Source organism: Acanthopagrus latus, chromosome 4 (assembly GCF_904848185.1).
Source record: "Acanthopagrus latus isolate v.2019 chromosome 4, fAcaLat1.1, whole genome shotgun sequence".
Classification (NCBI taxonomy): Eukaryota; Metazoa; Chordata; class Actinopteri; order Spariformes; family Sparidae; genus Acanthopagrus; species Acanthopagrus latus.
The window spans coordinates 23,400,232-23,424,566 of NC_051042.1; the positions used below are offsets into that span (position 1 = coordinate 23,400,232).

The 24,335-nt window shown below is 39.1% G+C and overlaps 5 protein-coding genes across 7 annotated transcripts in view; all 5 read left to right on the forward strand.

Annotated features, from left to right (window-relative positions):
- The window catches only part of si:dkey-234i14.2 (heterogeneous nuclear ribonucleoprotein C), a 42,562-nt gene extending 37,875 nt beyond the window's left edge, over positions 1-4,687 (forward strand). For both annotated transcript variants that reach the window (XM_037094330.1, XM_037094331.1), the window contains 3 exons: positions 160-273; positions 1,440-1,597; positions 2,515-4,687. In XM_037094330.1, the coding sequence (XP_036950225.1) occupies positions 160-273; positions 1,440-1,597; positions 2,515-2,553 (311 nt within the window). In that variant the 3' untranslated portion in view covers positions 2,554-4,687. The remainder of the gene's footprint in view (positions 1-159; positions 274-1,439; positions 1,598-2,514) is intronic.
- A 1,238-nt stretch (positions 4,688-5,925) lies between these two features.
- On the forward strand, positions 5,926-7,914 carry LOC119018361 (5-hydroxyisourate hydrolase-like). Of its 2 annotated transcripts, none has more exons than XM_037095954.1 (4): positions 5,926-6,102; positions 7,010-7,149; positions 7,260-7,395; positions 7,574-7,908. In XM_037095954.1, the coding sequence occupies exons 1-4, from the start codon at positions 6,049-6,051 to the stop codon at positions 7,661-7,663; spliced, it is 420 nt and encodes a 139-aa protein (XP_036951849.1). In that variant the 5' UTR covers positions 5,926-6,048; the 3' UTR covers positions 7,664-7,908. The 2 variants fall into 2 exon arrangements, with proteins under 2 accessions (XP_036951849.1, XP_036951850.1); XM_037095955.1 differs by having other exon boundaries at positions 5,965-6,102; positions 6,989-7,149; positions 7,574-7,914.
- A 478-nt stretch (positions 7,915-8,392) lies between these two features.
- On the forward strand, positions 8,393-12,524 carry pdcd5 (programmed cell death 5). The gene is made up of 6 exons (XM_037096648.1): positions 8,393-8,583; positions 10,564-10,604; positions 10,879-10,940; positions 11,240-11,331; positions 11,427-11,498; positions 11,586-12,524. The coding sequence occupies exons 1-6, from the start codon at positions 8,518-8,520 to the stop codon at positions 11,631-11,633; spliced, it is 381 nt and encodes a 126-aa protein (XP_036952543.1). The 5' UTR covers positions 8,393-8,517; the 3' UTR covers positions 11,634-12,524.
- Positions 12,525-13,491: 967 nt separating this feature from the next.
- On the forward strand, positions 13,492-17,476 carry mvda (mevalonate (diphospho) decarboxylase a). The gene is made up of 10 exons (XM_037095499.1): positions 13,492-13,702; positions 13,896-13,966; positions 14,487-14,601; positions 14,690-14,827; positions 14,966-15,165; positions 15,324-15,398; positions 15,512-15,730; positions 15,972-16,087; positions 16,304-16,412; positions 16,855-17,476. Exons 1-10 carry the CDS (start codon positions 13,642-13,644, stop codon positions 16,933-16,935), a joined length of 1,185 nt encoding a protein of 394 aa, XP_036951394.1. The 5' UTR covers positions 13,492-13,641; the 3' UTR covers positions 16,936-17,476.
- A 1,591-nt stretch (positions 17,477-19,067) lies between these two features.
- LOC119018825 (cytochrome b-245 light chain) lies at positions 19,068-21,756 on the forward strand. Its single transcript, XM_037096822.1, has 6 exons — positions 19,068-19,229; positions 19,616-19,685; positions 20,244-20,318; positions 20,428-20,511; positions 20,632-20,713; positions 20,924-21,756. The coding sequence occupies exons 1-6, from the start codon at positions 19,172-19,174 to the stop codon at positions 21,110-21,112; spliced, it is 558 nt and encodes a 185-aa protein (XP_036952717.1). The 5' UTR covers positions 19,068-19,171; the 3' UTR covers positions 21,113-21,756.
- The last annotated feature ends 2,579 nt before the right edge of the window (positions 21,757-24,335 follow it).

Genomic DNA, 24,335 nt, shown 5'->3' on the forward strand with positions numbered 1-24,335 from the left:
TGAAAGGGAAAAAAAAACATATGCCTAGCTACTCCTTTAAAGCTGCATCCCCTGTCATTTAAACCCTAAAGAAATGCTCAGGTCGTGTAATTTCTGAAAGTCCCTTACATTCTCACACCCTCTCTCTCTCTCTCTCTCTCTCTCTCTCTCTCCCTGCAGTGGGCATGGAGGAGTTGCAGGTGATTAAAAAGGAGCTGACTCTGATAAAGACACAGATCGATGGGCTGCTTGACAGTCTTGACAGGATGGACACACAGAGGAATGACCACAAAGGTGAGACGCTCATTCACAAAGACAGTGGAGGCAGGTAGCTGTGAGATCGAATGATAGATAATCTATCCGCACATCAGGAACATTTTGAGGCGTCTCCGGTGAAATGCCACTTTCCCGATTTCTGCTTGATTAGCTCCACCAGTCACAACCCCAATCAAAATGATTCAGGATATTTGCTGCGGGGAAACTTGGGTGGGTTGGGGGTCGGAATGCACTGCACCACCAGAGCCCACTCCTATTTTACCTGACAAATCAATTATTTCCCTCCAGTCAGGATGTTTTTACAAAGTCGAATCAGGGCTGAAATCAAATGGAGTGCGGGCGTCGTGATTTATGGCGGTGAGAAGATTGTGGAACATGCTGAACAAACAGTGTAGCTGAAGGAACTGACTGATGGAGCTTCAGAAAACAGACGAATATGAGGGACTGAGAGAAAAACAGCAGATCGGCTTACACAGCGGGAAGAGCTGCTGCTGCCCTCCTGTGGACATTTGAACACAATGCAGTTACTCCACCTGCCAGCAAGAGCAACAGCCCAGACAAGGCTTTATCATCCTTCCTGAGGAAATTGTTTTTTTTTCCGGAATCTTAATTAAACTGATCCTGAACTGAAACAGTTCACACCACTCACCACCTTTATCTGTTATTTAAATCCACAGTTGCTGCTACACTAAAACGTTCTTGTTTAGTCCAAGACAACAAAGACAGCGCTTTACACATGAACCTAGAAGTCAGGCTGTGGATACAAATAAAGAGTAAACAGTAAGGAGAATGTGTCCTGCGGCTACGGCAGTAAAGCTGTGTATGTGCACTCTTTCAGGAAAGTGTGTGTGCATGAGTGTGTTCTGCCTACTTTGAATGACCTTGAGCGATTGATAGCACTCATCCTCATATTAATTTATCTCCAGTTCTACTTGACTCCCCCGTCTCTCAGCTTTGCTGTCTCTCGCCTTCCTCCTCTCTATCTCCTCATCTGTCCTTCGTCCTGTCACTCCCACTCTTGTTTCCTGCCCGTCATCTAGTACAAAATCAGTGGGATGTGCGCGGACGTTTCTAGTCTTTGAACCACGGTAAACATGCATTTTCCCTCACGCTCCTGTCCAAGATGGACTGGGACCAAACTGCTTTTCAATAAACTCATGCATGTGTTCACTCCTGTGTTATAGGGTCTCCCCTGAGAGAGGACAGTTCTGCTGGCTCGCCGTACGCTCTGTCTGCCAGCAGCCCCGAGCATTCCCTCTCCTCCCTCTCTCCACCCAGCTCCCGCCATCGAATCCACAGGGAGAGCCCCGACCTGAGGGAGCCTGAGGACGACCACCACACGGTAAATGCACCTCAAAGTCTGTGCACGCTTGTTCAGGAGTAAGTGCATGATACTAGTTTCTGGAGATATTATTAAGACTTACAAAGGTCAAAATGATACTACTATTACTACTACTACTACTGCCATTTTAATAGCTATTTAATGAGTTTATTTAAAAGGAGACATAGCATGCTCATTTACAGGTCCATCATTTTATTTTTTGGTTGCTACGAGGAGATCTCCACATTCTATACTCATACTATCCAATGCTGCAGCTCTGTATTCCCCCTCTGAAATGCTCTGTTATAGCTCCTGTCTCTTTAAGGTTCCTCCTTCCAAATATCCAGTCTGCTGTGATTGGTCAGCTCAAACATCCCTGACTCAGCGCCACCAACAACAACAAAGCAGCCGTGTTTAATCAAGACTTACATCGCAAATAGTCGGAAGGCATAAAAGTATGCAAAAGTGTGACATGGTGACATAATGTCATGTCATAAAGTCGCAGAATAATTGCGGGACTACTGACGAGGCGTTTCAGTTGCAGCGTTTTCTGTGGGAGAAAGGAACTTTTGTTGGGGCAGACTCTGACGTTTTTAACTTTCAAAGTCTTTTACATACACAAGAACAAATATAAGACTCTTAAGGAAAGGGGGAAAAACAAGGAATAAGTCCCCTTTTAAGAAAAAATGTTTAGGCTGTAAAATGACACAGACAAGATGAGCACATGTTTCTGCTTTGTTGAGGAAACTGTGGAGGAATATTACAGAGACTCCACTATTGTGAGATCAATTCACGGTTGCACGATTAAATTTCACTTAGTCATTCTGAGCACACAGTTTAATATGTCTCTCTGTTTCATGTCTGTCTGTCTTCCTGTCTGTCTGTCTGTCTGTCTGTCTGTCTGTCTGTCTGTCTGTCTGTCTGTCTGTCCGTCACAGATGAGCAATCACAGCTCTGACCCTGAGGAGGAAATATGAGGGAGGAACATGAGAGGGTGTAGACGATGTGGATTACGTGCCAAACATGGAGGAAGAGAACAACCACCGCCACCAAGTCAACACCTATATCAGAGGCTCAACACAATGCATTTAATTGTATCACAGCGATCACTCTTTTTAGTGGAACAAAATCACTGACACCCGTGACGCGCACACCAAGAATGTGCACATGGTTGAGGAGAATTTGTTTTGTCGGACTCTGAGAGAGAGAGGGGTCTTATTCTGAGAGTAATTAGAAAGGACACCTGGAAGCATGGTGGTAAATTAAACTTTTTATAATCCTGCCTAAGCAGTGGGTTTGCATGAACACAAATATTCCAGTATTAATCCACATACTGCTGTATTAACCCAAATGAGACAACAGAGCTCTCTGATTAAAACATCATGTAAGCAGCTTACCAGTTTATCTTTTTCAAATTAAAAGCCTCCCACTGAAACAGGCAGCATATGTCAGTATCAGACAATACATGCAGTAATCATTTATGTTTAGCTGGAGGTGCTATAATGTCTCTGCTTCTTCACCAGTTTTACTCCCAAGAAAGACACGGCAAAGGGAAACAACATTCAAGGAAATGTTGGATTTCTGTTTATCAGGAGTCTTTAAAGGAGAATGTTTTAGGATATTACCAGAATTTTAGTTTGAAACAGTCCAAAATGAACTAACACCATCAACAGATTGTGAAGAAATGACAGCGTTGATGTGTCAAAGACATGTACTGTATGTACTGTGTTGCAGAGATGTCTACTGAAGTTAGCATGCTAACCACCTAGCCCACCTTGTCTCATAATACCACTTTGCATCGGCAAGAGGTGACAGTCTGATAGTCTGATAGCGCCCCGTAGTTCTAGCATCATAAATGAGCAAAATGAACTCACAAAATGTCATAAAAACAAATTCTCTAACTTCTGTTTTCCTCACTAAACAGAAAAGTACAACTGTACACTTTCTGAATTCACATTCTTCTCTTTTGAGAGAACGAAGACAAGCTTTATGGCCCCATTACTCATAAAAAAAAGTTCATAAAAGTTCTACTGTCGCCTCTGGGGAAGTCGAAATAAATCCCAGCCTGCCATTCCTTGTTATCCCAGAAGTCATAGTCTTGGTCAGAGCCACTGTAAATCATTTCTGCACGTATCCTCTGTTGGTGGAGGTAGTCCCAATTTGGTGTCCAGCTCACATCAGGTGGCCAAATCCAGCTGAGCTGGATCCCATTGCACTTGGTGACTCCCTCTTGATCCAAGATACGTTCCGAACCAACTATAGGCTCCACGGCTAACTGAGCCATGAGCTAATTATTGTAGCTAGCTACAGCCAAGGAGAGCTAGCAAAGAGCAGGAGTTGTTGGTTACTCTGGTGAGATGCTGCCACCTATGTTTTTGGACTACCTTCAAATTCTGGCAATATTCTACAAATTACACCTTTAAGATAGCATGGGCGGTGTGAAACACTTACCTAAATATTGTTAGCATTTCAGAATACGGCTATAACTGGAATATTGTGTGCATGCACTATTAAAGTAAACCCCTCTGTGGATCTCAGAGTATTTTGGAGAACTCTGAAAGCTGTCAAATTTGATCCTTCAGGAGGCCTTTTTATCAACTCTTGCCTCATTTTATTATATACTTCCAAGATAACAGTACTTCAAATGAAATCACAGTGATCCCTGAGAGCCTGAACGGTCAAACTGCAGATTCAGAAGAGAAGCAACTTGTTTTCATCGGTGTGTCATATCTCAGAGTGTGACTCTCTGAAAGAAATATTCTACATATGACCTTGTTCTGTCACACCAAGTGTTTCCTCGGCTCTAAATGTGTTAGGGGAAAGTTCAACTCTCTTCCACCATGTATTTGGCACTCTGAGACATGCAAAGGCCCAGGTCAGTGTGTAATAATGTGTATTATTGTAAACTTTACTGTACTTGTTGAACTGTCTGACTTTATTCTTGCTTTAGGACTACTCATGTGTTTTTTAAAGAAAACAATGATGTTATTATGATTCTTATGGTGTTAAATGTTTTTGTTTGCATTCTTAAGATAAGCCAAGTGGAAATACTCATTGTCACAGTAGTAAAAGTATTTTCATATTGAGTATAAATACAGTTCGTGTGAGTGTGTTTTTGTTCTGAAAGACCTCGATACACACAAAGGAAGAGAGGGAAAGAAAAGCAAAAATTAGCAGGGGAAAGGTACTTTTTCATATACAGTACTTACAATTACTGATCAGTTAATCTGAAGTATAAATCGTACAATAAAACAATGCATACAGAGGGAACAGATCATGGTAAATATCACTTTGCTTGCAGACTTTTCAGAGTGGACTGCTATATTATGTGATCGCTTTGTCTTTGATCCCACAGTATTTTCCTCAGTGCATTGGAAGGTCGGACCAAAGGTCGGTTGGGCCCTCAGGCTAAATTGTGCACAGTATCATCCGCACTGTGTGCCTGGTTAAGACGGCAACCACCAAACACTACCCAGACTCACACTGCATCAGTTTTCACCCAAACACAAAAGTGAAATATATGGGAAAAAATTAAATACCACGGAGTCTCTATAAAGATTATGTATCATAGCATAAATATACTTGCATCAGTAACAATGTGACTGATTGATAAGCAAGCAGAAACACAATCTAAACATGGGGGATTTAGTTACTTGATGAGACCATTCTCAGTCAACAAAGCGTGATCAGAAACAGAAGATCAGTTCCTGTCATGCTGAAAGATTCTATCATTTTTAAATTCCTCGGCACAGGCATTAGCCGTAGCTGGAGTCAAAATGTGTTTGTTGTCTGTCCGTTTGTCCCATTCTTGTTGAGTTCAATATCTCAAAAACACCTTGAGGGAATTTCGTCAAATTTGGCACATATGTCCCCTTGAACTCAAGGATGAACTGATTAGATTTTGGTGATTGAATGTCAAAGATCGAGGTCAGTGTGAGCTCACAAACTACATCTTTGGCTCAAAAATTCATATCACAACATTTTACACAAATGCTTAACAGTATAAAATGGAGGTGAGCTTGGTGTCAATGTTACGCTCTAAAAGATCTCTGTAATATTACATCTGGAGGAAGTATTACAGTGCTTGTCATTGGATTTCTTGTAGAATTCAATCAGGAAGTTGTGGGTTGTGTATTTTAGGGTTTACTAACCCAGCAGCCAAACTTGTAAATGTAAGAAAATAAAACAGACTTCCTTTTTAACTCCTTTTATTTAACTCCTCTGCCTTAACTTGTTCCATGATGTTCCATTTCCACATAGTTCAAAGTGTGACAAAAGGAGCTCTTGCACAACAAGTCCTCTGTTGACAAAAGGATAAGCACATGTGTACTGAATGTCGTACTGAATAGCACAGTATGCACTGTGTACTGCCAGACAGCATGTGACAAAAACCTGATGCCGTTAATAAAACCATAAAATTGAAATATTGGTTAAAACTGCTGACCCAGTTTGGATTTTATCCATCAGTGCATATGAGTGCCAAAAGGCTGCAGCAACTCAAGGGTCATATTTTGCCTGAAAATAAGGTAAGCACCAAACTTTAACAATAAATATTTAATTAATTGTAACTTTTTTTTTATTCAAAAGACCTCTTGATAAGTGAGGAAGTGTTACATGTTCAATATGTTGCATTGTACCATATTACAAAAGTTCTAACAGCTATATATACATGAACTCTGGCTGTGGGGATATTTTGTGAGAAGTGAGAGAGGCGACGACAGAAGCAGTTAATTGTTCATTTTGTGAAAAAACTAATCATTTGATTAAATATTGTCCAAATTAGGAAACTAATTCAAAAGTCTAAATCCAGAGTTTCTACTTGCCAACAAGCACATTGTACCGTAGCTATCAAAAGTAATTATATACCCAGGATTTATACTTAGTAACATACACCTTGTTTATAGAACATGCATGTTAATTTTTATTCCAAATTTTGGTTTTCAATAGATCAAAAAACAAACAAAATCTGCATTAGAAAATAAATCAGCAGTTTTATAACTGATGTTTGGAAGCAAAATGTTCATTTTTGCACCTAAATAACTCCCATCTAAATTAATTGTTTAAATACATTCTTTCTGTTGTCCAGATATGAAGGTTTTTCTTAAAATGCCTAATGTTTGATCATGAGCACAGTATTAAAATGCATATAAATGTAAAAAATACTCCCCCAGGCCAAGTTCTAGTTTATGACACAGTAATGGTGTGCTATATGGTACAGGGTTAAGTAATTTATGTTAAGTAATGTTTTAACTGTATCTTGCTAAGTCTGAATAAACTGCCAAAAATAATTATACATTGTTTGAACTCAAATAAAAAAATAGCTCTATAAATATTATTTTGCCAATCGTCGAGAACAGAGTTTTTAATTGCAGTCTTATTTGTTTTTTCAGATTTAATTTGATCCATTTATAGTCTTGCTTCCCTGTTTTGTAGATCACAGCAATGGCAGGCTCACCTAGTCCTCTGACCACCCATGTACTGAACACTGGGATGGGTGTTCCTGGCTCAAACATGGCCCTCAGTCTTCATCGACAAAACCCCTCGACTAAAGTGTGGAGTTTGATAACCACTGGGTAAAAACAATATACAAAATATCAAACACATGGTAACAAAATATTAAAAGCTTAAATATCACTACTGGACATCTTTCCGTGTAGGTCTTAACCACATTTGGTCTCAACAGGACCACTAACGATGATGGACGCTGCCCAGGACTCATCACAAAAGAAGCGTTTACAGCAGGAGTGTATAGAATTCGTTTTGAGACTGCTCAGTACTGGGAGAGTTTAGGAGAGACGTGCTTTTACCCGTATGCTGAGGTGAGGAACTCTTATGTCTTCACATATTGACATCCTCAACTACCATTCTCAGGCTGCTGCTGCTTCTGTTTTCAACACTTGCAGTGTTATAAGTGAATTTGTGTCCACATTTGATCTGCAATGACCTGTGATCTAACCTGCTGACAATACTCTTCTTTTGTTTGTTGTTTTGATGCAGATTGTCTTCACTATAAACAACTCAGACCAAAAGTACCACATTCCCTTGATCCTGAGCCGTTTCTCTTATAGCACATACAGAGGAAGCTAGAGAGCAGGGGTGATGGTGCTCCTGAGGGACAGAACATTCATCTCTTGACAAGCTCCACTTGAATTGCTCCTCCATTTGAATAATGATGTTATAATCAATATAACTTGTTCGCAATTAAACATTAAACAAAAAACTGAGGTTGTTTATTGTCAAATGTGTTTTCTTTTTCAAGGCATGCAGGCGAATCCATCTGATGAACTTTTTTCAAAGCACCATCTCTCTTTTCATAGCTGAGTGAAATTCACATCTTGTATAAATACCAATAAATAAATACTATTAAGTGTACTCTGTTCTCAAGAAGAAGCACCCACATAGCTCTGTTAATACATGACATTTTTAAAGGAACACTATATAGTTTAGGGAAGTGAACATTTACTGATTTTCGTGACTGAATAAACTGAGTAAACGAACTGTCAAAGGTAGACTCAATTTCATACTGTTTTACTTTGTATATATTTATAGGACCCTTTCTAGAAGCCACTTTCTAGCTTGCAGCATTGTCATGTCAACCTTGTCATGTCAATCAATGTTCCCAAACTAGTGCACTTAATCCCATTCTTAACAAATGTACATATTTGTCAAAAAATATTATATATAAATCACTCTTTAATATGAAAATGTTATAGCTGACACATTTCTCAGTGAGAGACCTGTCACAACTTTCTTTTCTTTGCTAAGCCTTTCCTCCTCTGCGCTCGATTGCTTTTGCCTGCGTGTCAGATCGGTTTATTCGATGTCGATTGCACTCCCCTGAGTTCGACAGGGCCTTGCTTCTGATGGGAGGTTAGGGTGCGTTTTATTACGTTAACACATAATTTTTTCGGTCTTTTGGGTACACATTACTTGAGTAAACCATGGCGGACGACGAACTGGAGGCAATTAGGCGGCAAAGAATGGCGGAACTCCAGGCAAAGCAAGGGGTAAGAACAAAACATGAGCTCGGAAGCGTGTTTGCGGCCGCCTTATAAGGAGATGCTGGGTTCAGTCTGCTGCTAGCTAGTGTGGCTAAACCAGTCACCACAACTCAACTAAACTGTCACTCGGAATATATATATATATATATATATATATATATATATATATATATATATATATATATATATATATATATATATATATGTAGCTCAAATGCGAGACCCGTACCAGTTGTAAATTTGGTGTTATTACATCAGGAGTTAGCGAGAAGAATCTCAGTAACAGCCAGCATCATCTCACTGGCACTGCTAGCTTTGTGTCAGCTCACACCCCTCCGATAATGACAGCGTTAGCAAAGCAAATGTGCTGTTAAAATGTAAAGACTCGTACAAAAATGTGCCAAAAATGAGTGATAATGGCCATGTTTCTAAGTAGATTGGTAAGCTCAGTTGGTATTGGATTTTTCCTGATGTGACGAGGCAGGATAGTATCTTAAACATAATTATTTATGTACTTAATAATGAACACATGCATTACGAATCTGTTAGTGGTATCTACTTTGTTACATGACAGCAGACATGTATATTTATTTCACATAAAGCCTTGATATTGGGTTTGATATGAATAAAATATAGGGGTTTATTTGAAACAGATTGTTAAATCAGTGCTGTCAGTCTTTGCACACACATTGTGTTCTGTTAGTGGATCTAAATCTTACTCACAATGCTCAGCAGGTCTCTGATCGATTAATTGGTGGGGTCACTCTTTTGGACGATGTTAGCTCCTTATAGATGAACTGGTATCAGCCTATATAGCTTCACTACCAGTGAAGCAACCAGACACTGCAGAACAGAAAGGCCAAAGGCGTATTCGAGGTAATTTGGAAACGGTGTCACCATTACATAGTTTGCCCACCAGAGAGTTCTGGGAAGGTATTTTTGTACTTTATACATGTCCAACTCAGGAGACAGCCCACTTCACACTCCTCAAAATGAGTTAGTGATATTGGGATATTTATTTTCACTCATTGGTGTATTCTGTAACATATCTGAATTTTTATTTTGTGCTTTGTAAATATTTTTGCATAAATGCACCCATATCCCATTATCCCTAACCAATTTTGAGTAGTGTATGCCTTGATCGAATACTCAATGACTTCATATAAGCGATCTACATGAAAAAAAGATATATACTTGTGCTTAAACATTTATTTTAGCTGATATAGTATATAGAATTTAGTAAACTGTTATAACTCAGTAGTATCTGCCTCAATAATCACACAATCATAAGTGCTTGTTGCTCAGGACTCTTGATTCCTTCATCTCCAAACACAAAATTTCCACAGACTGAATATCAGAATTGGTTTCAGTATTTGTGAAACTAGTTTTCAGGGTGTGTGGCAAAATTCCTTTGAAAAACAGAATACAATTTGTGTTTTATTTTGTTTGTGGAAAACTATTTAACATACATATAATATGCGTTTATACAAACTTACATTATTTAGAAAATAACTAGGTACTAAACTACAACTAAATACTAGAAATTTGAATGTAAGGGCAGTAACTAAACTTTTCTGAAAGCAGACTAGTAATATTGGTCCGAGACACTAAAATACAACACATCAATATACAACAATATACTTGTGGGACATTTTTCAATGTTGAAATGTCAAATCTTTTGAAAAGCAAACAGTACTGTGCATTAGGATGGAAGCAAAATTTGCGAGATTTAGCTTATATATCGATATATGGACATTAACACAAGGTTATTGAACTTACAGATCGATGTTGGTGACTTCAACCAAAATATTGTATACAGACATCTAACAAGTGACATCTCTACACTCACCTGGCTCGAGCTTTTCCAACGTCAAGGGATATAACTGGTGTTAAAATGTCTTTCCTTATGAGGTTATACATCTTGCAATAAGTTGAATGCAGAAATGCAACATGTATGTGATGGTTCTGTCTCACGTGTTCTTTCAGGATTCTTCTAATAATCAGCAAGGAGAGGAGGCCAAACAAAGGTATGATGTTTATATTTATTTAGAAGCTTACTACTAAATCTGTACATATATACAGTACAGTTTGCTTTTGAATCAACTAAAGATTGAAAACAAGGTTATGAACACTGGCTGTCGTATTAAACATGTCAGTGGAACTGTGGGTCCAAGCTTGTGTTCTGATGGCTTGAGAGTTTAATAAATGTGTTTTCCTGTATTCCTTTACTTGGTCCTAGCTCTGGATCCAAACAATAGTAGGTAGTACTGATGTGGTAATATTTTTATTTCTTATTTGCAGAGAAACAGACATGAGGAACTCTATATTGGCTCAAGTTCTGGACCAATCTGCCCGTGCCAGATGTAAGTGTGTTATATTCATTGTTTTCCCTGTTGATCCCTCTGAAATTGAATCATGCTCTTGTAGAACCAAAAGATATCATTTAAAATGTGTATTTATTTAGCATATTAAAAGTTATTTTAACTCTAATGAAAGTATCAAATATGATTTATTAATATATCTAAGCCCACTTAGATATCAGTTTTGAATAAGCATCCAGTGTTCCACTGACACTATATTGTATAATGAATAGGTTGTGATGTACTTGTAAATACCCATAACATGTGGTCACAAGGTGATACATTTAATTACCTTTTTTCAGTGAGCAATCTTGCTTTGGTGAAGCCAGAGAAGGCCAATGCAGTTGAAAACTATCTCATTCAAATGGCTCGTTTTGGGAAGTTAGGAGGAAAGGTAAGAAAATGTAGCTCTGATACCTCGACACGCTAATGTTGTCGATGTGCTTCATCATGCCAGCAGTGCAATGACTGGATTTTGCCTTTTGTCAGATTTCAGAAGCAGGCTTGATTGAGATTCTGGAAAAAGTCAGTCAGCAAACAGAGAAGAAGACGACCGTCAAAGTATGTTTCACTGAAGTGTCACCTATGTTCTGATTCGTAATCAAGTCACTTGTCCATCTTACAGAACTTGTGCTCTCTGCTTGTCAGTTCAACAGACGGAGGGTGATGGACTCCGATGATGAGGATGATTACTAACTCTTAACTGGAGCCTCAGGATACACCAAGAAAAGAAGCGGCATTTGCTTTACTGGGACTCTGGTAGCATCTTTGACTGGCTGAATCCTGGGATGCCACACTAGCATCTGTTTGTCTCTGGAGACTACATACAGAGAGGGAAGAGCAACAAATTGGGGTTTACGTTGCTGCATAATTGGTGGGGAGTACAATGCACACAGTGTCAAATAAGGTGTTCTTTTGTCATCAAGTTTCTACAAATGTGCTTGTGTTGTACCCCTGGCAGTTTTTGACACTGTTTGACTCCTCTACTCCCTCTTAGTGATTTCGCTCTTTTTTTCACCATGGTTGACTTCAAACACAAGAAGCTAGATGAAGTGCAAAATGTACTGTTGCTGGTATATTTTATCTAGACTGCTCTGTGGATATCATACATTGTTCTGTATTCAAGGCCAGCATGGATGTTGCACTTGAATATTTTCTTTTTGTTGACATGTACTTCAAAGGTTTACATAAAAAAAAAAAAATAAATAATAAAAAAGGCCTTAAATTCAAATGTTTGTTTTTCTAGTGAAACATTACTAAAATAATCTGTTATTAAATGAATATTGTGTTCAACCATTTAGAAACAGTTTCACTTTTGGGTTTTCACACATAATAGATCCATTGGGTCAGGGCACACAATTACCCCAACTATGAATATGTTCAATGCAAGAACAGGAAACTTTGCAGCATCATCACACAGTATCCTCACCACCGGGGAAAATGCTGACTTACTTGTTACTTCATGTTCTTTTTTTTTCTTTCTTTTTTTTGAATCAACAATCTCATGTTTTGGATTTCAAACAACAATAAACAGATTCTCAAATGTGAACCTTCTTTTGAAATAAAAAATACGGAGGAGAAGCTTGATTTGCTCTGTGTCAAGTCCAATAACGCTTTGTTTCCACAGCCAACACATGCCATAATTGAATAAACCAAAGGAACAGTTTATAACCACTGCATTCCTTTGAATTCGCTGCAGTGGACAGAGCTCTACAGTCATATTCATTATTACTTACACTGATATACAATTTAGCCATATGTTATCAAAAGAAGTAACTGGCTAAATGGTTTGCTCATCACCATTAATGGAAGGATTTTTCAAAACCTTTACTTAAATGAAACTGAACTATTACAAAAAGTTCAATAACAAAGGTCCCTGCAATTTTAAAAAGAATGTTTAATTCAAAGTAAAACTATTACCCACTTTATCTAATAAAAGTACTTAATTTAGACAGTATGTGGGCATAATTGTTCGCAAGCTTATTTTGACTGTGTATACCGCTTTTTAGTTTAATGTACAGCTTTTTATAGTCATAAGGTCATCAAATGTAGTGGTATGTATCCAGTGTATCTGTGAAATGAATGTAGTTGAACAACAAGCTTTTGACAGTTCAGCTTTGGAAATGAGTCGTATTATAAATTAGCATAAAATATATGAAATGGAAAAGCTCGAGTACAATTTCCTCAAAAGTGTGCTGATTTGAAAGTAATTAGTCGGCTACTACTTTCAACCACTATCCCACTGAATTTAAATTGTTTACTTGTATTTATCTCACTACAGCTTTCATCATTTACAATATGTGTTTTTTTGTTTGTTTGTTTGTTTGTTTGTTTCTTAAATTACCCAATCATCATGACTTTACCCGTTGTCAGGATTTTATCAACTATATTTCATATCATCTAGTTGTGGGATGGGCTCTGTCATTGCCCCATTTTCGCACGACCGTGGTCAGATGACTTCTCATTGGCTGTTGCGACTGCTTAATCCAAACGTCTGGGCTGTGATTGGTGGCGGGGTTAGCCACGTGTTCACCATCGGCCAATAGAGAGAGAGCTCGAGGAAACATCGTAGTGAGGTTGAGTAGTGCTAGCTAAACTGACACTGCTAAACACAGAGTAGCCTTGCAGAGGGTATTTCAGGATATTCACGTAGTTCTATTAATAAGAAAATCGGTTTCCATACACAGCAACGTCCGAGGAGAGTATGGACAAGACAAAGATAGCAACATGCACCGCTCCTGTGAATATAGCGGTCATAAAATACTGTAAGTATCGTCTTGAGCCTCTTGTAGACACGTTTGTAGCTTTTGAACTCAATGAAACCTAAACCCTGCCTAATCGTCAATACATGTTTTTCTCTTATGGTGACTTGTGTTGTCTTTCTCTCTGGACAATGAAAGAGTGAATTTAGTGTTGAGCAAGTTCAGACTGCAGTTACGAAACTTTTTTCTTTTTCAGGGGGAAAGAGAGATGAAGAATTAATCCTACCCATCAATTCTTCTCTGAGTGTCACACTGCATCAAGACCAGGTAATTAAGTAAACTGCATTATGGGCAGTCAGCTGATTAAAGTGTTATTGTTCCTGTCCAGACCTGCTAAGGTGAGGTACAGCTGTGTGTGTATATAAACTCAGTGAATAAAACTGTAGAAGGAAGCTCATTCAGTTGGGCTTGTCTTGACTTATTTGTTTTGATAGTGTAGGTTCAGGTGATCAGTCCTTAAATATGTATGTTTACTTGTGTTATTTTATGCATTAGGGCTGTCAATAACGATTTTTTTTGTCAGCATTCTCAGTGAATCACATAGCTACATTGTCTAATGTCAGAAAATTAAATTGTCTAGTAGTGTTTTCCACTGTCACACAGGAGTAAAGACAACAGAAGATATTCACACGGAAGAAGCAAAGATATTTGCTTCTTAAAATACTCATATTGTGATGTGTGATGCACACATCACAATTTGAGTTGAGGCTGAAGTTGTCACGTCTGGCATTGTATAAATGATATGCACTTTGACACACATCTGCCTTGTCCTTCTCCATCTGTTCAGCTGAAAACAACCACGACAGTCGCAACCAGCAGATCATTTCAAGAAGATCGAATATGGCTCAATGGCAAAGAGGAGGATATAACCCATCCTAGACTACAGTCCTGCCTGAGAGAGAGTGAGTCCTGTCCATTTTACTTTCCACAAAAACCAGGACGGAGAGAGTGATGCTAACTAAGTAATTTTTTCCTGTGTTTTGTATTTAGTTCGACGATTAGCAAGGAAGAGACGTAATGACAGTGACCCTAGTTTGGATTTGTCTCACAAAGTCCACATCTGCTCTGTTAACAACTTCCCCACTGCTGCTGGTCTCGCCTCCTCAGCAGCTGGATTCGCTTGTCTTGGTGAGCTCTGTTTTAATGCATGACTGACATAACAGCTAAGGACTCTAGAGTACAAATGCACATTATTCAGTGTACAATATCTGTCTCATATTTGGTCCAGTCTCTGCTCTTACTCCCTCTTTTGTGCCTGTGTTGCAGTGTACACTCTGGCCCGGGTGTTCGGTGTAGAGGGGGAGTTGTCTGGCATAGCTCGACAGGGCTCAGGAAGCGCATGTCGGAGTATGTATGGAGGGTTTGTCCAGTGGATCATGGGGCAGAAAGACGATGGCAAGGACAGTATAGCCCAGCAGGTGGAGCCAGAGACTCACTGGCCTGAGCTCAGAATCCTTGTGCTTGTGGTGGGTCAGGATTTCTGTGTTATATTGTGAAAGTATAAATGACATTTTTTCTACATAAAATGTAGAGAAGCCATCATGAGTAGTTGCACAAAATGCACTTTTTCATTCCACATGGTAAGAAAGATTCCACTAAAGCTTATTAATGCACTTTGTCACAGGCCAGTGCTGAGAGAAAGCCAGTGGGCAGCACCTCTGGGATGCAAACCAGTGTACAAACGAGCTGTCTTTTAAAGGTAGCTTTTTCAAACTCACTTTTTTCATTGTACTAACTCTGTCCTGCTAACTTACTGTCTGTTAAAATTGGAGATCATTTTCATGTACACTGTGTGCGCGTGTGTGTGTTCAGCACCGAGCTGAGTGTGTTGTTCCAGGCCGGATGGTAGAGATGATTGAGGCGGTGCGAAGAAGGGACTTTGCTGGGTTTGCTGAACTAACCATGAAGGACAGTAACCAGTTCCATGCCACCTGCCTTGACACATACCCTCCCATCTTCTACCTCAACAGTGTGTCTCAACAGGTCATCAATTTGGTACATCGGTATAACAGACACTACGGGGAGACAAGGGTGAGCAACTTTACACTTCTGTCAGAAAATATCTATTTAGCAGTTCTATTCGTTGTGGTTAAATCCTGCTTTCTCTTTATTCACTTTTCTCTTATGTTATAAATGTGTCCCAGCTCATGCAGCTGGGTTTCCCAGCTGGTGTAATGATGATGTGAAACTTGTACGGTGGTTTTTAAACCGGGGAACAGAAACACCCTCCCTCTTTACATGACGGTCACAGTCTAGGTTCGTCTCCTTCCAGGTGACCTACACATTTGATGCAGGACCCAATGCCGTGATCTTTATTCTGCAGCAGCATGTTCCTGAGTTTGTGCAGGTGGTTCAACACTTCTTCCCCCCAGAGACCAACGGAGGACAGTGAGTGAATAGTTAACATTCTTTTTTAGCTTTAAACAAAATTATGCATAATGCAAACCACTTAATTTATCTAAAATATATATATATTTATACCGTGAATATACAATTGTAGATGGAAGTTTTTTGTCTCCATAGAAGCTGTTTCACACTGTTTTTTATTAGGGCGTGTGTCTCAGCCTGTGGATGACTCATTGATTGTTTCTTCGTTCTCTGCAGGTTCATTAAGGGTCTTCCAGTAAAGAGTGCCTCTCTTTCCGGGGAGCTGAAACAGGCTATTGGTTTGGAGCCAATGCCAAAGGGAATAAGCTACATTATTAGTACAAAGGTACACCCAGATGTAATCACTCTGCAGCCCAGTTCCTTTATCAGTTTACTTTAAACAATAGCTAAAAATCAATGTTATCTGTTGTTGATTTATGTCTTGGTGTGTCCTATCTTAAGCACAATATAAGCTAGAAAGATGTAGTATATTAATCATCAGATTGTGCGACAAGTTTAGATTTATGTCCACATTTCCTTTTATATAACATTGTGCTGCACTCCTTCACTTAAAAAGTGTGGCACATGGTAGTTCCCCTGCTTTACTGATGTTAAACCCAGGTTAATAATGTCTTTAAACATTTCACTAAACAACACTATTAAGGTTATAATTTATTAGAGCAATCTTTTAAAGTTGATGCATTTGGAGATCATACCACGATCACAGAGGATGTGTCTGATCTTTTGCATCAGTCAGTGACATGACCTCTCCTTGTTGTGTGTTCAAGGCTGGACCAGGCCCTCGTGTTGTAGAGGATCCAGCTCAGCATCTGCTTGGATCTGATGGTTTGCCCAAGGAAACTGTCTGATGCCTTGAAGCTCTGAACGAACGAGATCAAATGTGCATTTTTTTATTTTTTTTTACAAAGGTTTTTACAAATCACAGCCACAACAGACACCTTCTGCTCTATTCTCCTTTAATTATCCAACTGGTGTGTCTCTCATCTCTTTATCACTTGATATTCTTGCATGTACTTGGAGTACATTTCTCTGGCAGAAACCTTTTTATATTTGGCAGCCTCGCTACGGTTGAAAGTAAAAAACAACCATAAGAATCCCAATTTGCATACAAACCCTGATCTCAGTGCAATGAAAAGCCAGAGTAAAAGACCTGGTTCTGAAATGTCTCAGTGAAGAGAGCAACAGAAAAGTACCTAAAAGGACAAACTGAGTCATAAATACAGTTGATCCTCAGCTCTCTGACTTGAAGGAAGGTACAATAATTATTTTTACCTAAGTATGTTTTCATTTTTCATCTCATGAAACCTCATGTCAGACTGAAAAGCACACTCATAATTGATGTGAATTTTATTCTGTGATATTAAATATATTTTAGTCAATGTGATTGTTCCTTTGAGTTTTCTTTTGTTATGCCCAGATTCCAGTAGCTTTTGTAAGAGTTTGTTTTCCTCGGGGACAAACGCAAAGAACGACAGAAAGATAAGACATTGAAAAAAAATCCATGGTCCACTCAGTGTTGTTGACTTTAAAGGTGCAGTATGTAATAATTACGATTGAAAACATTAAAATGTGAAGGAGTGACGTCTTTGTATTTTGTAGCAAAGCACATTTGGCACGCTACCCAGCCAAACCCATCCCAGTACACCTTTTCCAGCAGTGGAGCCTAGCATACATGTTAACTGTCTCCCACTGGTTCGAGCTCCCAGTCTTGACTGCTAGCTGCTTTGCTAATTGAGCTAGCTAACTAGCTAATAGCAGTTGGTTTGTTACATTTCTGATATGCTGCTCCCTATTTACTCTGAGATTGAATTCAAGAGGTGGCCATAATCGTACTGCAATAGCTCTGAAGAGCTTTCACAGTAATTATTCCCCATAATAGACTGAAGGTATCACGTAGGTATCCCTCAGGATTTACAAGTAAATGAAAATATATATATATATATATATATATATATATATATATATATATATATAATTATTTTGTTTATGCACTTAAGTTGTCCAAGATTCATGCAATACTGAATTTAGTAATTCCTATACTACTTGCATACATAAAATTAAGTACTTTTACCGTGTATTTTTATAAATGATGAATAAATAAATGAATAGTTTTACTTCGGTTACAATATACAATACTTATTGTACTTTCAGACTTTCAAGTAATCCAGGGTCACAATCCTTAACAGAGAACAAGAGTACCTATCTTTCGGCCAGCAAGTTTTTTTTATTCCCAATCAAAGTTGGGCGAAATATAGTTAATCTTTTTCTCCGTTAGCGATTTTGCCAAAGTAGTACTTTAAAAATACACAGCAAAAGTATTTCTTATTATGCATGCAAGTGGTCTTGGAAGTACTTAGTTCAGCAGTGTATGAATCTTGGAGTCCTTTACTTTGAAACCCGGAAGGATACCTACGTGATACCTTCAGTTTATAACCGGGAATAATTACTGTAAAAGTATCATCGTATGTTTCCTGGGTCTGATTGTGAGACTGCAGTCTGACCCACAGTCAGAGCGGGTTCATTACGATTACTGTAAATGTTTGTGCATTTGCGCACCGAAAAAAAAGGTGCGGCTGATTTGACCAAGTAAACTCGAACCATGTCTGGCTTTACCGCAGTGAAGAGACTGATGTACAACATCGAAAAAGGACCTGTATGCAAGACCTGTATAATAATGTGGTAATACTCCACAATATGTTTTAAATCTAATACACAGTGAATATTGAGCTGAAGCTTGACCAAATCGAATTGGAACATCAGTCAGAAAAAGCCAAATCGTTCAGTCCGAGAGTTAACTGTAAAACCAATAACAAGTATCTTTCCTCAATAAAAAATGTCAATAAACTTTGGTTTGACTAAATGACTTCATACAGAATGACCTGTCTGGTGAGTCTGATTGGTCAGCCCCTCCTCTCCCATTGTCGGAAATGACGACTCGCTAAGCCCCGCCCCCTCCCCATCCTGCTCGTCTGCACACCTCACATCACGTAAATACATCTGCTTCCTTGTAGAAACAATCAGAAGTTAGCAGTCGCTCACTTGAGAGTCACAGCGGCGTGCAGAGGGAACGTTTATCTGAACGCGATGGGGAAAATAGAGTGGGCGATGTGGGCCAACGAGCAGGCTCTGGCTTCGGGTCTCAGTGAGTATATAAACTTTACTTTGAGCTGTTTAATGAGTTCCATGAAAAAGAAAAAGACATTCATGTCTCATTATTACATGAGCAGTTTGACCAAAATGCAATACTTTTACATTAAATTGTTTTGTTTTTTTTTAAGCTGCCATGACCAGTTAAGTGATGGAGTAAATGCTCCTTATTATTATTTAATTCAGCTTAACAGCTTGTTTTGATGAACTGCCTGCTCTTATCAGAAATGATGGAAAATACTCATTAATAATACGTGTATAGAAAAGAAACTGCATTTCAGAGTCAAGTCAATGTACAACTTTTGTTCCACTGTCGGGGGTGAAAGGTATGTCTATGTTTGACTTAAGTTTTAATTTACTCTTCCTGTTTCCTCGTTTCAGTTCTCCTCACTGGAGGCATTGTGGGGGTGGCTGGACAGTTCAGAGGCTGGCAGTTTGCTGCTTATGCAGTGTATCCTTAATACTTTGAATAAACCACAGTCCAATTTAAAAAAGTGACACTGAAATTGTCTCTGAAAATATCCACTTTTGAGGCATCATGAATGTTTCTTAACCAAAACTGGAGTTTATTCAGAAGAAGACAGTAGCTGTGCACCTTTAAGGATGTTATGGCAGCCCTTTAGTAAAATAACTTGCATGAAGAATGAATAAATCAATAGCTGAAAGTTAAGATGTGATTTACTGTAGGTAACTACAATGTAAGCCTAGGGGAGCTGGGTCGATTGTAATAATTACTTAATTACATGAATGCTTGAACCCATATATAGTAAGTCTCAATTGTGTCTGCTAACATTTGTATTCATCACATTTTACATCAGTGAAAACACAACACGGTAAAAAAAAAAAAAAGTTCTTTCCATCTCCCATGCTTGACATTCTGTGCAAATGTAATCCTTTGCAGCAGAAACCATCAATCCAGTCATCTTCTCCTTTGCTTTGAACATCATCTCATAGTTTTATGTGACTTAGTGAAGCATGTAAGATGAAAACAGCCTTGACAGATAACCAGTGCTGCTGGGGTGTTTGTGTGCCTGCTCGAATACCCCAGGAGCAAGAGGAGCAAGGGCACGAGCGTGGAGAGACCGTGAGTGATGTCACCGTCAAATAATTCAATGTGTCGTCTTTGCTTTAATGAGCGTGTTCTGTGATGAAGTGAGGCTTATCAACCAGTCACACCCTTGTGTTTCCCTCAGGGGCCAGTACTGCTTCACAGTGTGTGTTAAGTCCTTCGGGCCGCTGACAAGGAACTACTATGTCAGAGCATTTTTACATGCTGCGTGAGTCCATTATGTCAGCCGCTTGTCTTTCGCAGGGCAGCATTCCACTTATTCACAGTCACATTTCAGATATGGTCATTACAGTCCTTTGTCCTTAAAATCCCTGTCTGTCTTTAATAGTATCTGTGTGCCTGGAGGTTTCATGCTTGCCACCGTCCTGGGATGTGTCTGCCTCGGCATTGCCAGCATTATCTACTTTGTGGTAAGTTGGTCAATCTTTGCCACCTTTGATTAGTTGTGACAGGAGGTGGCTTGTTGAAGGAAATGAGGAAATGACAACAAGGAAGACATTGTTTCATTACTGGTACCTCTTTTGAGACATCACCCTGCAGTTGTGCAATCTGACCGGTCAGGGGAGTGGCCAGCCGATCAGTACTGACTCGCTTTCCTCGTCACCTTTCCTTGTTTCTAGGCAGCAATCCGAGGTGAGCGCTGGGAGCCCATTCTTCCAAGGAAGGAGACCCGGACACCAGTCGCAGAGAGCATCAAGAATCCCCCTCAGAATCCACCACCGAGACCCCCTGCGGAGACTCGCAGGAAACGGGTGGATGACCTGGAGGACGCAGCTTATGACAACCCCATCTCTGTCACCGACAACTAGTAGCCGGTCCACCGCCCCCGTCCTCCGTGTCCCTGCCTGCCTGACCTGTCACAACCAGTTACAATGAGGCGTCACCAGACTCCGGACAAGTGAAGAGTTTTCTGATGTTTAGTGAAGCGAGGGGCTGGAACACATGTTGGGTCCACTCCTTCATACCTCAACCTGCAGAGAAACATTCTCAACAGGAGCTGAGAATTAAAAAAGTCAGGGTTAAAGTGAATGTTTTACTTTTGAATAAAAAAGAAACAGGCCATAAGAGATTCATGTAAATACCGTTGCTGCTACATGGCAACTAAATACAGACACCATCAGGTAAAAAGATTGTAGGCGATGTTTTGACTGCTGTTAAAAAAAGAGCAAAAGAAATACTCATCTTCTGCATCAAACGCCATACAGTATGTGTTTTGAATCCATCTTGACCTGACTGTATTGTGTTGCCATGCATAGATCTTATATTATACAGTTTTATGTACATACACTTTGTTAACCCCCTGTGTGTTTGTCACTGATCACACATGACTACATAACATCACAGCATATTGGCATATTTGTATGCTTCTGATATTGGACATTTATTATCAGGGTTTTTTTGTTCTGTACTTTGCTGTCTTGTAAATAAATCCCCTCTGCACCCTGAATCACGATCTGCCTCGGGTTTGCACTTTCATGGGTCTTCTTTTACAAGCGTCCTTTGGAAAATATTTGAAGCAATGACATCTGCAACTTCCTTCTTTCGCAAACGCCCTGAATTGCAAGACTTGAGAATTTCCCTTTGTCATCTCATGCTCCTCTTGTCACACTGTCATCCTTTGTCTTCCTTTACAATGGAAAAAAAATGACACATTAACACATCTGACATAACAGCCGGCTGTCGGTCGAGTTCTGCAAGTTGGTCTCATCTCTTGTCTTAAAATCTCTCTTTATGTTGGCTGCACCTGTCAGGCATCTGGAGTCTATAAGGAAACCACTGAAGTGCAATGACACTTCCTCATTTTGATTTGTGGGGCAGTAACATGAGACTTACCACCAATATGCAATACTTCTTGGATTTACAGTAATCCTTTTGTTTCGCCTCTATTTAGTACTTCATCCCGTCAGACCTATCTTGTTTACAATCTGGGTTTGATTTACTGATAATAACAAGAAAATAAATGCAATCTGGTGTATTTTCTGGTGGTAATGCTGAGCCCACATTGATAAAAGGTCATTAAAAAAATGATCTCGCCCATTCAGGCAGTTGTACTAAGGTTGATGCTGCCACCTCCTGGAGCGCAAGAGAACTACCAACTGAGTTGAGGGCAAAGTGAGGCAAAACAAGTGAACTTGTATGGATAAATTAATACTTTTATATAAAATGACCTGCAAAGTTTAGTGAAATGAATTGAAAATCTCATTTCTCATCTCAGTTTCAATGTCATCAGAGTGATGTGGTTCATGCTGTTCAGTGAAGCCAGGACTGCACAGATTTATACACTGGGGAGGCAAAACAACCTCTCCATAAACGAAAGGCACAATGCGGGAGGGCCAGCTCCTCAGGTCAAGACTCTGCTGTCCACTTACATCTGAAGGAGGACAACAATGTTAACATCTTAGCCAGAGAATCCATCCATGTCAAATTGGAATGACCATCTTTGAACAGAGGAGGTGGCCGACAACATCACTTAACACACATCTTCTCCCCAGACAGCTTATCAGCCATTCACACCTGGGCTCAATTAGCCTTAGAAACCCACATGCAGGCTGACACGGAAACTCAGTGCAAACATGTAACCTCAACCACTCTGTAAGGACACAAAGCCTGCAACTCCCTTCCAGTTACTGAGAACTAAAGGAGTCTCTTGGATGAGAGCGAAACTTCTTCAAGGAACTTAAAAAACGTCCAGATGCCTATGATAGAGCACCTAGATATACCATGACCTGGATGACTGCGAACCTTCATCATTCATTGTTTCAATACAAATTTCCATGAGAGTCAAAATCAGAGTCCTTCAAAGAAAACGCCCATTTTGAATGAATGTAAAGAGTGAAAGAAATGATGGAGAAATGCATAAACAAATTTATGTCCAAATAACTTTTATGGGATGAGATAATAAAAAAAGATCCAATAAAGTTTTAATGCTCTCTAGAAACAGAGAAAAGATTTGTTTTGATGTGATATTAATAGAAAAGTGCCATTCTCAGAATTTAAAGAGAACAACAAATTTATATTGGCATTCAATTCACATTGTCACTCAACAAAACTCATCGTGTGACTCCTTGAGGTGCAGGGAATGTGTTACCTGCATTCATTTCCTCATAGCACATTTGAAAGCCTGTTTTTAAGCTACAACAAGGAACTTTTGTTTTTTTGTTGATTCTGGCTGCCCCTGTGAACAAACATCTATTCTTGGCTTCACCCTCAGCATTCATTGAAAAGGGAAGTCTGTCAGTCTGAAATTTATAACTTAACCCTGTAATGGTCATGTGGTGATGGTCAAATTAACAAGACAGAGGCTGGAGCACTGTACAGATTCAGCTAATTGGGTAGTGCAAACATGACAATCCTGAGACCTTTCTGTGAGGTTGTCAAATCTGTGTCCTAATGTGTTTACTTATATCTGTTATTATTCACCTGTGTCTTTTGTTTTCTCTAGGTTATATGGTCTTTGTATGTAACAATTGCTTGCATTGTGTATTTCCTACTCTGCATACTAAAAACTCCAAACTGCATACCAAAACTCACTTATGAAATAACGTCAGTGGCAGCACATTGATTAAAACTGGACTCAAATTCTGACAGAAGAAGAAGTTATGAACACATATGGTCAATTTTGACTTAAATTCATTAACTTATTTAAACTTATATCTATGTCCAAAAGATCTGATTAGTGTGAATTACACTTTATATAATAACTATCGTTAATTAATGGAAAATTTGTAGTTAATTAGATTTAGTTCTGTATTTTATGGATTTTAGGATATGATCCCATTGTCGGCTCTGCTCACCTTCTACAACTCTAATTTAGCCTATTGTCTCTTCTATTTGTGATTTAACAGATAATTTAAATGATTTATTTTGCCTGAGTAAAAATAGTAAAAGGATATTGGACACATTGTTGATGAACGTGATTGGACCTGTAAAAACCAAAGCTACTGCAAATTAACTAATAGTTATTAATGCGATGTCTCATCTGTCCTGTGGGGGGCAGTATCACACTGAGAAGTGCTGAAACGCTTCGAAGAA